The sequence below is a fragment of the Belonocnema kinseyi genome, chromosome 2 (genome assembly GCF_010883055.1).
Source record: "Belonocnema kinseyi isolate 2016_QV_RU_SX_M_011 chromosome 2, B_treatae_v1, whole genome shotgun sequence".
NCBI classification, from domain to species: Eukaryota; Metazoa; Arthropoda; class Insecta; order Hymenoptera; family Cynipidae; genus Belonocnema; species Belonocnema kinseyi.
In genome coordinates this window covers 13,100,443-13,112,963 of record NC_046658.1, presented here as the reverse complement: position 1 = coordinate 13,112,963, position 12,521 = coordinate 13,100,443, and the positions used below count along the sequence as shown (strand labels likewise).

General features: G+C 36.0%; 1 protein-coding gene across 2 annotated transcripts in view; it reads right to left on the bottom strand.

Annotated features, from left to right (window-relative positions):
* The window catches only part of LOC117167731 (eukaryotic translation initiation factor 2 subunit 2-like), a 100,843-nt gene that overhangs the window by 49,702 nt on the left and 38,620 nt on the right, over positions 1-12,521 (bottom strand). For both annotated transcript variants that reach the window (XM_033352879.1, XM_033352881.1), the window contains exons 2-3: positions 924-1,181; positions 679-835 (exon numbers count right to left, since the gene is read on the bottom strand). In XM_033352879.1, coding sequence (XP_033208770.1) covers positions 679-835; positions 924-1,181 — 415 coding nt within the window. The remainder of the gene's footprint in view (positions 1-678; positions 836-923; positions 1,182-12,521) is intronic.

Genomic DNA, 12,521 nt, shown 5'->3' with positions numbered 1-12,521 from the left:
TATATATATTCCAATTGAAAATGAGTCAGGCGGCCCTCACTGTTTATTTTTCTGTCCCCCTGAAATCAGTCCAAGGCCATTTGAAGGCAACCCCCGATACTTGACTGAAAACAAGAGTTTGGAGCAGTATATTTATTCAAACAAATACAGCTTGTACGCAAGGTCATGCTTAACTTATGTATTCATTTTACAATCTGTATAAGCAACTAAAAAATTATTATTGAAATACAAATTATAATAGTAAGAAATCACTTGTTTTAAGAAAACTAAAGGTAAATTTGAAGCAACCACTTTCTTTTTTTATAACAAATTTAAAAAAGATTATACTTCTTTGAACTCAAAAGTAAAAAATTCTAAACGGGTTTTTCGATGTCAGAAAATTTTGAATAACGTGAATAATTAACAAAAATGGTATGCTTGGAAACTGTTTCGCGGTATGATGGAGCGGAACGTCTGATTGCGAGAGCGTTGAATCCCTTTGCAGCTGGCGACGTGTCTTAATAAATATTGATTGGCCCATTTTCTTACTTGAGAATTCTCATAGTAAAGGGGTCAAGTTTGCAGTTAGGGGCGGATACTGTTGGATAGACGAACATATTTCTAGAATTTAAAGAAAATTGAAAAAAATGACATATAAAGTTAGGGCAGTTGAACAATAATGCCCTATATATTTGTTACCATTATCAGTATCGTCAATTTCCTTCTTCTCTTCTTCGTTGATTAATTCCTCAAGGTCCTTTTTTTTCTTTTTCTTTTTCTTTGTCTTGGAGAAATCCATATCCAAATCTAAATTATCATCCACTGTCGGATCCTCCAGTTGTGGTTCTGATACATCCTTTAATTGATAAAATATTGATTGTCGATTATAACTTTGTTGCTGTTATCCAAAAGATGTATCTGAAAACTAAACAAATTCTACTAACCTCTTGTTGCAAATCCGGCAAGGCTGCATCGAGTTCATCAAGATTGAACTTCTTTTTCTTTTTCTTCTTTTTCTTTCCAAATGATTCTAGATCTAACGTCTCATCGTCGTCAGCATTAAAAGCTTCTGGCTCCTGGTTTTCCTTGTCTCTCATACCTTCATTAGTGTCTCCCGAATCTCCGCCTTCCGCCAAAGCTGCATCAATGGCAAAAGGGGTCTTCTTTTTCTTTTTCTTCTTCTTTAGCGATGAGTCAAATATCTAAATATAACAAAAACATATGTATAAGTTTACGCCTTAGAAAAATAATCTATAAAATGTTATCAACTCCGGTACCTATTTATCATTCATATGGCTCATGTATCATTCATATGACTCATTTATTGATTCGATTGATGCACAGTCCATCTGTCCAAATAATCTTAAAAAACAAATCGAGAACTGTGATGTTAATTGAAACTAGTTAGATCCTGAATTTACAATCCTTGAGTTTTTGAAGTGACTAAATATTTTAGCGGAAAATATCTCGAACAATGCAGTACGGTGGTTCATAGTTTGGCGCCTAACATAGGGTCCTATGGAACTACAATTTAGCCTAGATTGAACAAAATTTAAAGGCGCATGTTTTGGGCAGTGTGTACATATGAAGTGGAACGCCCCGCACTTATTATTACATATTCGAATGCAACATATGTCCATATGGTACGGAGTTAAGCACAAGGCGTATACATGAATAAATTATCGACATAATATAAGCTTAAAACGAAACCTCCACGTTGAACAACGCGTCAGCACGGCCATTTTGAAATTCGAACTTCAAAACAAAAAGCAAATAAGTTTAAAAATGCTCACTCAAAGTGATTTTGTTTCTTCGAAGCTTAGGAAACTGTTTAGTTTATTTATCAGAATATGATTGGTCTTTTGAGATGTATAGTATTTGGCCTATTATCATAAACTGTGAGCGGTCTACACGAATTAGCGACAGGTTTGCTCAGTTAAAAATTAGCATGCCATAAGGCAATAAGGGATATTTTTACAATTTGACAGGAGACAAAAAACGTCCTCAAAAATATTATTAAAAAAAAAAAAATTGGGGTGAATAAGGGCTGAATTAAAGTCTGGAAACTTTTATTGGCAAATGTTATTAGGGCCCGAGAAGATTTAGAGAAAATGTTTTTTTTTCGCCCGAGGAGCACTTTTTTTTAACTTCGGGCAGTAATAAAAAATTCAATTTTAAATTTAAAAAAAAAATGTTTTTGAACTATTGAGTTGTTGAAAAAAAATGGGTGCAATTTTACTACTTTGATTATAGGATGAATAGCACTTGCATGCTAGAAGTTCCAACCAATCTTATAAGTTTACTACTTTTAGACTGAAAATATAGCAAGGCGTTGTAGAAGTACAGTTTCTCCTTGTGAATCTGTGACTTTCAGAGTAGGTAATAAATGGATCTAGTATATTTTCAGAGTGTTGAATTTGTTGACGCTGGTAAAAGTGCAGAAACTGTTAAAAATTCTTTTTTCAAACTCAATCTCACGTCTTTGAATTTTATAATTGATAACACGACGTACTTGCACAGCTCTGAACGCAGTATAAGTACAAGTAATCGCAAAGTCTCAAAGTTTCGGAGAAAAATGGGAAAATGGTAAAATTAAGTGTAAAAGAGCATGTTTCAGAACGGTATAAATTATGGAAAAATTTATTTTTAAAATTGAGAAAAAATATTAAACTAGAATTTTTTTATTTAAAAAACTGCTTTCTACTGTATTCCTTATTTGAAAGGGAAATTTACCATTTCTAGTCAAATTACCATTATTCACATTTCTCATGTAAATGCTGAAGTTACCATGATGAATAAAAACTCGAATATTTTTCGTTAGAATAACAGGACCTCAAATTCATAATGCATTTATAATTTTACAGAATCTGCCTGAAAACTTACATAACCTAAAAGTTAAACTCTATGCTGAAAGTGAACATTCGTTATTGTTGGTGAAAACGTTACTTTAGGAGTAGGTAATAATGGGACCGACTCTGAAAGTGGTATTACCAGATTTTTTTTACAATATGCATAAAAAAGCGAGTTAAAGTCGACACTCTGTGCTTTTCGTGTGATTGTAGTATTTGCCTTTTGCGTCCGACTCATCCTGCAATCAAACGAATAGCAGAGTGTGTTTATTTCCACTCGCTGCCATTTCCACAATTTTCGACCAATTTGTTTCAAATTTGTTGGAAAACTTTCTTAAAGCATAGTAAAGAACTTCCACGCGAGAGGATGGTACACCTGTGCACGGAGAAACCGCGCACGTCGATGGCCACAGGCACAATTGTGCACGTTGTTGGTCATAGGTAAAACTATGCACCAGCCCATCTGCACAGTTGTGCCAGTGGCCAAAAACATGCACAGTTGTACCTCTTTCAAATTGAGATGTATAAGTTGGGAGTATCCCATCTGTGCACGAGACTTCTAAGTTAAAAAAGGAATCGTCTTAATTGAGACGTACATAGTTGCGAGTATCACGTATGTGAACGTTAAATTGGCGACGTGCACATACATAATATGGGAGTTACCCATCTGTGTTCGTCGAAATTTAGAAGTGAACAGATGGGTCGGTGCACAGCTGTGCCTGAGGCGATTGACATGCACAGTTGTATTCGTAAACAGTTACTCTGTGTACAGTTGTCGCGATAAGTTATTTCAACTAACGTTTTTTTTTATGACCGTAGGCTGGTCGAAATTGGCGAAACGTGGTTTTCGTTCGGAATTAATTTGTAATTGAATAACAATAAACAAATTAATTTTTAAAACAAGGTGAGTTTCTTGTCTTCGCTTATTCATTGAGAATGCACCATAAAAATGTCAAGTAGTTTGATCAACAAACGGCCGAATAACCGTGAGTTATATTTCATAAGACATCGATTTTTGACTGGAAAATTGTGTAAGTTTTTATTGTATATCTTGAGTAGTAATTTTCTAATGAAAACGCTGACCAGGTAAAATTTGTCGGCCGGGTCAAGATGAACACGAAGGTATATTTTGTTTTAAGTTTCGACATTTTTTCTATTCCCAAGTGGACAATTTATCTATATGTTTTCGAGCGCTTCACATCTTATTGCAGCCATCACCTCAATTGTGATTATTAAACTTTGAGAATGGACCAACTGGACCCCAAACATGACCAAACATCACAAAATATTTAAAATCACTACTCTACCTACTACTATCGCTCGTAAAATTACAATTATATGTTTATTGTAATCCATTTTCTTTTATATTATCAAACGGGAGAAATAAACTATTCTTCTTATTTAGCCAGCTTTGTTGTGCCAAATAACATACATCTCTTACTACGCCGAATTTGTCGGACGAAAAAAGACATTGGAATTTTTCACTAGATTTTTTAATGTTTAATTGATTGAGTCTAGGTTGAATTGTTAAAATCGGACTTTATTCGGATATTCGACCACTCCTATTTTCTGGAGTAGATTATTTGGAATGTACATATGTGCAAATTCTAGCATATTATAAACCATTGGAATACTTCCAAAAACTTTATTGGATATTATTACCGATGGCTTCTCATTACATTAATAAGATACGTTGAGTTATTATATATTTATTTTTGTCACGAGTATTTAAACTCCTCTGAGTAATCCTGATAGAAAGAAAAGTTCTAACTAACATCGGAATTTACTTTAAAATTCACGTTGAAATTTTTTTGGACGTCTCTGAATGGACAAATGTATCTTTAAAGGAATGGCGAAGAATATATAGTTATTGATTATTGGCTAATCTGTATGATATTAGAATTATTGTAGTTTCTCAAGTATGGCAAGTTACTTTATCCAAAATACGAAAATGGTGACGAGATTTTTTAATTGTCCGTAATAGTAGACAGTATTTCAATTAAATCAATGTGCGTCGTTTGTGAATATCAAACGGTAAACGGAACAAATATGACATTAAAACCATTTTGTTTATAATTTTGTTCCAATCTGTAAAAACGTAACCAAAATGGGAAACAATTTAATACAATTTGCAGTCCGGTCTCTATATATGTATGAATGCCGCAAGATGTAGTAAGTTCACTTTTTATTAATGAATATACAAACATCGAAATTGCTGACACACCAAAAATGTTCGAATTCTCTGTGTCGAGAGAGGTAGGGAGCAATATATTCAACATATAACAGTAGGGAAGCTGGTGAATAACCTCTCAAGTACATTTAGTACATTTTAGTATTTATTTTTAGTATTTACATTACCATCCCATATCAAGAAAATCAGTTTGTTTTAAAATCTTGTACATTTATATAAATAGATTGGTTCAGAATCACCCACAAATATTTGATATGGGACTATAATTTATTTTCCTTAAAATTCATAATTTACATATTTATACATTTACACATCATGTATGTTATATTTTTATTAAAAAAATGTCATCTTTCCAAAGTTCCTGCCTTTTAGTAAAGGACTACATTAAGCAAAACAATTATATAAAAGTAAGACGAGTAAACATTCAGACTCGCGCGCTGCGTAACAATTTACAGACCGACCCTGACCACCTCAATATTTCTAAATGGCGAAAAGGTATATCAGCGTTGACAAGATAAGAATGGTACCTTGTAGACGAAGGAGAATACTCACGCGAAACATAAACACTCATACAATATAAAAATAGAAAAACCGACATGGAATATCCGGAACATCCCACCCCCTTTCGATGATTAAAAAACACGAAAAATTATAACTTACTATAGTCACAAAAACGAACTCACGAGTTAGGTTCCACCTTCGAAGGGTAAACTGGTAAAACACACAATTTCACAATGGGTCTATCGAGAGTCCCAGTAGCAGTACGTATAGTAACGGACCTGACATGACCTTCAGCACCCGGATGAGTAGCAATGACATGACCTATAGCCTACTTCGTAGGAGGAAGGTTTTTGTGCAAAATAAGCACGAGATCGTAGATCTTGATCGAAGGCACAGGCTTCTGCCACTTTAGATGAGTTTGAAGTCTTTGTAGATATTCAGAGGACCATCTGGTCCAGAAATCTTCATACATCTGTCTGGTAAGCTGCCAGCGTTGTAATCGATTTTCCTTAAGGTCGATGAGAGAAGGTTCTGGAACCGTGAAGATTGGAGAACCGATCAAGAAATGACTCAGCGTCAACAATATATTTTCCCTCTCCTTTATTAAACAATTCTTGCGCAAAGTATGGATCCGTTAAGTTATCCTCACGCACGATGAGAAGCTGATCGTGATTTGCATTAAACTTAGACCACTTCTTTTCCAGGTTTTCCAAGTGTGTGTTGAGGACCTTCTTGGAAACATTCGCCTTGCCGGTCTTTGTAAAATTGGTAACTGCATTGCAGATAAACTCGTAGAGTACATACTGCTGAGCAATACAATCCTTGACACACATTTTTGTAGAGTAAAGTCAAAATATAAAGTACAATCCTGTCCGTATGACTGTGGAACACTACACAGTTTAGCCAATCACAATAGATGCTTAAGGAAACACAGCACTGTAAAGGATTAACTGTTCAAAAGTTTAAAATATAATCGATTAAGGACAAATCACTTTAAAAAATTACGTTCACAAATAAATAATCAAAATTCGATTAAAATTTAAAAAAAACACGTTTAAAGTCAAGTACAAGTAAAGTCAATTCACTTTAAAAGTTACACCACAAACATAAATAGTCAAAATTCGATTAATATCGAAACATGTTGAAAGTAAAGTTTAAAAAAAAAAAAAACAAGAAAAATACAATCCTCTCAGTATGACAACGGAACACTATACAGTTTAAAAAAAAGGATGATTTCCAATGTTACCTAACACAGCGCTGTAAAGTATCAACTGTTCAGAAGTTTTCAAATCGTGAGCAGTGATAGTATGCCGATCGATACAAAGCATTGGGCACGCACCGGCGTAGGGATACACATCGTACGAGCAAGTGTGATGAGGCACCTGTTGTCGAAAACGCTTGACGTGTTCTTGGTAATGTGTTCTTTGAGTAATGGTAAAAAAAAGTCACTGAGTCTCTTCATTATTTATCACCAAAAAATGAGGTATAACTTAATAACAAAAAGAGTGTCAAAGTTCCTGCCTTCTAGTAAAAGGCTACATTAAACAAAACAATTATATAAAAGTAAGACGAGTAAACATTCAGACTCGCACGCTTCGTAACAATTTACAGACTGATTCTGACCAACTCAATGTTTCTAAACGGCGAAAAGGTATATCAGCGTTGACAAGATAAGAACTATACCTTGTAGATGAAAGAGGAAGAGAATACTCACGCGAAACATAAACACTCATACATACAAAAATAGAAAAACCGACATGAAATATCCGGAACACAAACAAATAAACAAAAATGAGAGGAAATATGAGAAGAGGTCGGAAGTTGCAAGGTAGATACTAATTCATTTGTCTTTTTGTGTACTAAAGCTCAGTTACTTCATTTCTACCTTTAACGTCGTGTGTGGAAGTAGTAGACACACGCCGTTGAAATTTGTTAGTTGCTGACCTCGGACATGGTCATGGCTTGTTTTATTGTAAATTAAATTCAGTGTTTCGTGATCGGGGTTTAATTGGATACTTATAGTTCCAATCTAACTAATGGGGCCTTCCACTCCCTATTAATAATACGTCGTTGCAATTCACGCGAATCCTAATGGAAAATTAAATAAACTGGCCTCGAGTGAGCCAAACAATCTCGTGCTAATTTTGGGAACACGGGTTCCCCACTCTGAAGTTTGAGTCCGAAATTCACTAAACTTGAACATTTAATTATATCAAAATGAAGTGCTTCAGTGATTGTGTAACCTAACCCCTCTTTCATGCATCACTCCTTACTCACACCACTATCAGAGCGGTCCGAGCAGTAAGTTAAAATGTCAAGTCATTGCCAATTTTGGTAGTTTTGGAAAAAATTATCTGGCGCCCTTCAGGAAAATTGTTGGGCTCATCTGCGAGTCCAACTCAATTCGTAAAATCGATATAAAGAACTAATTGGACAAAAACCAGTTATAAATGACGCTCCCACCCTATGGGTATGAGTGACGAGAAAGGGAGGTTAGTTGGAAAATTCAAGATTGGAATTATTTAGAATTTTATAAATTCTAATCTTGAAAAAAATCAACTTTAAATTCAAATGGAAAAAATAATAAAATAAAGTAATTGGAACGATGGAAGTTCCAATTAGCAGAGAAAGTTGTTGTCGTCAGAACAATAGGTGGTGAGTCATCCCTCGAATATCTAGTTGAGTAACAGTTCCGAGTGGTGACAAACCTACTTAAAATTAAATTAATTGAGAATTACAAATGATAAAATGATATTGAATGTGAGCGAACAAGAAATAAAATTAAAATTAACCTTTAAGCTTAGAAAATATAGGGAGGAAAATAAAATTGAAACTTATTAAAGTTCCAATCACGAAATAAATAATTAGACTAACTCCGTAATTTTCTTAAAAACTCAAAATGGAAAATGCAGAAAAGTGAAATTTTCTTTAGTGAATTAATCGGAACAAATAAAGTTCCAATTATATTTAGAAAGTTGTTTTGAGATTTGAGGTGAAGTTTGATAAAACAGAATGAATCATCACACGATAATCTAAATTGGATTAACGAGGGCGGTACTGACAAACTCGAGCCAATTAACTTCTAATAATTAAAATAAAAGGTAACTTCAAATAAAATCTGAAGTTGAGTGAAAATTTAACCTCAATTACTTTTGAAAAATAAATTCAATTATTTGATGAAAAATAAAATTAAAATGGAGTTGACAAACAAAATAAAGTTTGTAAATTGAATTTGAAAAATTGTGTTGTAAAAACAACTCATTAACAACTAATGAAATTAATTAATAGTGAAAAACAACTAGATTAAAATGGAGTGTTGAAGCAATTAAACTTTATTTTTACTTAATTCTAAACAGGAAAGTTTGTAGTTTGGACTTAAATACCAAAAGGCAAGATTATTTGACAGCTCCATGAAACCATTGAGTGAAAATAATTTAATTTAAAAATGGACATAGATTAATTGTTGAGAATGCTATTTCCAGTTCAACTTTTTGGAACAATTGTTCACGCGGTTATTGATACCAGTGGTCAAAGAAATTTAATTGGTCAACAGGTTTTGCAAAATGCCAATTATCCGGTTCAAGTGGAACAATCGGAAATAACGCATGTTTTAGGCCTAACAACGAACCAGGTTCCAGTTTTGGGGGCTTGTAGTTTGTCAGTCACCTATGCTAATCAGACAGCGGAATTGCAGTTTCTGGTAGTGGAAAATTTGAGTGACAGTGGTGTGTTGGGAACAAAGTTCCTCCAGGCCTTTAACGCCACCATTAGTTTTAATTGAGAGACAAAATGGGCAGCTTGTTTGTTTATCCTTTTTGAAGTTTCAAAGATCAATAAACAAATTAAACTGGAATTGAATGGTTTGAACACTGACGCAACCTCAAGACCACTTATTTCCGACATCCTTTGGTTGAATAATGGCGGTCATTGGTCAGTTGAAAATTGATTGTTTATCCTTTTTGAATAGCCAGCCATCATTGAATTAAATATTAAAAGTATGGGGTACAGCTGAATAAGGTGCAGAAGGACAATTTCGGTCTCAGAAGTGCCCCATACGACTGATCACGAGTTGGGATTGAGGTGGGGCGAAGGGCATCGCTCGATCGAGCTACAGATGGCAATTCAGGAAATAGTGGGGCGAGTTTTACTACATACTGGGAAAGTCCGGTCGCACATTGGTAGTCAGGCGGACCCTGACGAGAAATGTTTGGGTGCCGCTCGGAGATTATACTAATACGTCCTCCGTGTTCTATTATACACGGGCGGTAATGACATCAACGTCTCATATGGCATCGAGTCCGTTGGGCTATAGTGGAGTCCAGGACCCCGAATATATTCAACACCACTTCATTGGCGTACCACGGTTCGCCACTTCTTCTTGGGTGCACTATGACAACCCACATTTGTCTTCAGTAGCCAGTACTGTTCCGAAATCGCATTCTGGCATGCGTCACGCCCCTAGCAATACAAATAAGGAATGGGAGGGCAGTCCATTCGCGCCATCTTTAGAATGGGAACCAATCCGAACTCAGCCTTTTCAGCAATTCGTTCAATCAGGCTTAGGCCTAAACGATAGTTCCTCGGTCGACAGCATAACCTTCAGTGATGCGGGGGCAGCCTCCGGACTAGAGGCACACCCTGTGGCGTCAGGGCCTCGCGCAGCTGAACCACAGCAAATTAACACCCCATTTCAGCAGTCCACCTTTGAGTTGCCTCCGTTTAACCTACCACCGTATTCGTCAATACTGCCAATCCAGGGCCCAATATAGGACCGTGGACATTATTGTCAAGAATTGGGGAGTCACTTTCAGTGGCGATAATGAGACGGGTGCAGAAAACTATTCAACAAGAGTGGAGGAGAGGCGCTCAGTCTCAGGCCTTACGTATGAGGAATTATGATGTACGGAGACATCAATTATCAGTGGCGTCTTGCAGAACAAGTCGCCACTCGTTATCAGGGTCGCGACGAAAGGACCGCTGATTTTCTAAGATGTTTGCAGGGTATATTCCTAAAATTTCAACGGCCGGTTACCATGAAAGAATAAATGGACCGAGCCCATCGTAATCTAAGACCGAATCTTCTAAGGTCTATTCGACGTGTTGAGTTTTCTGATTATAATCAGTTAACGCTGCTGGCAGTAGAAATGAAATGCACGGCGAATTTAGATAAAGTAGAGCGTTCACCACCTAGCCCGGAAGATTCATTCTCCCCTGAATTGGCTTATGCCAAAAATACTAAACTTTTTCCCTCAACTGTACGGCACAGTCCTCAACTAACCTTATCGCAATAGAGGGAGCCCAACTCCAGGGCGGGGAATCCAACCAAAGGCTAAACCACCCTGCTATAATTGTGGTGGCTCCGACCACGGGTGGAGAAATTGCCAATCAAACTGGGCCAAGTTTTGCCATAATTGCGGCAAACATGGCCAGATCAAGCGAAATTGTGATTCAGCTCATTGTCAGGGAAACAATTGAGAGAGAGAGCCGTCTCAGGGTCGACGCCATTCCTTGCATCCCAATGCAGACCCTCATTTCTGCTATAAGTGATATACCTAACTCAACTCCTTCAAATTCAACTATTCAACTTGAATTGACTCAAAAATCATGTTCTGAACCCAAACCTGAATTTACTCAGAAGTTACCTTCTAGAACTCAATTCGAATTATCTCGAAAATTGTAAGTAGAAGTTCCGGTGAAACTAGACCTGATCGTCTGTCAGTGATTATTACCAATTCGAGACCCTATGTCAGTATAGAAATAGGGGGTACTAAAATCCATTCGTTAGTAGACACGGGTTCATCAAGAATGTATCTGGGATCAGTAGGGTTACAGATACTCGGGGCGGGTGGTTATAAGATTGATCATTCAAAGGCAGGCATGGTGATGATGGCTAATGGCACTATTGAGTCTGTTATTTGCGAGGCGTTCAGTTTTGTTCTCAATTTGCGTGATAAGCAGTTTTGGTTTGCTGACGAACCAATAATAAAATTTGCGTTTGTGCCCACAGATGAGAACGACATTGACACTTGCAAAGGCATCGCATTGCTGGATGAGGCGGAAAAAGTTAGGTTAGACCACTTTTTGACGGGTATAATAAAGCCAAAACCCGATAAGTTACCCGCCGCAAAATTTGTCGAACATGTGATCGACACGCAAGGGAGCCCTCCGATTCATCAAAGGAATAATCGGATGTCACCTAAAGTGTGAGACGCGTTGATAGAAGAGAGAAATTAAAAATGAGAAATGAAATTGAAAATGAGAAAATGAGAAATTTTAACGGGCTTGTTGGCTAAATCGTTCTCGAAGGCAAATAAATGTATGCCTATTTTTTATTTTCAAAACAATATATTTTTAAAACTCGCTCTGAGGCTTCAAAGTTTCCTAATTTGAAGTAAAGAAGTCCTTACACCAGCTACAGGTTTAACCCAGAGAGCAACTATAGATTTTTTAACTTATTATCACTCTGCCATTCAACTCTTTGTCAGTGACCGCAGCTTAGGATCGCAGCAAATACGGTGTACAATGAGCGGATCGACCGAGGGTTAACTTTTTTGCAGCCGTGCCCCTGCAGTCCCTTCAGCCGATGTTCAACTTAAATTCGTCAATTGTCATAAGCTTTTCTTAGTCTTCACTTAATGTGAATTATACTTTTAATCATTTTTTTTATAAATCTATTCTCAATAGTCTAAAGAATGTCTCTTCAAAATGTCAAGTTACACAATTATATACGAGGGTCACAATGATCATCCAAATTTGCCATTTTATGCCATTTTTTATATGCCTAAAACTTTTGCATAATATTTCTGAGATATAAAAATTCGATCGATGCAATATTCATTGATAAGTGAACAAGTATATCAAATATCAAATAAACTGACTTTTAATTTCCTGTCCAAAATTGAAGAAATAAAAATTGGAAACATTTTACATGTTAAACTCCATAAGAAATAAAAATGGCCAGAGCGAGTTCTAAAAATATTTTGTTTCGAAAATAAAAAAAT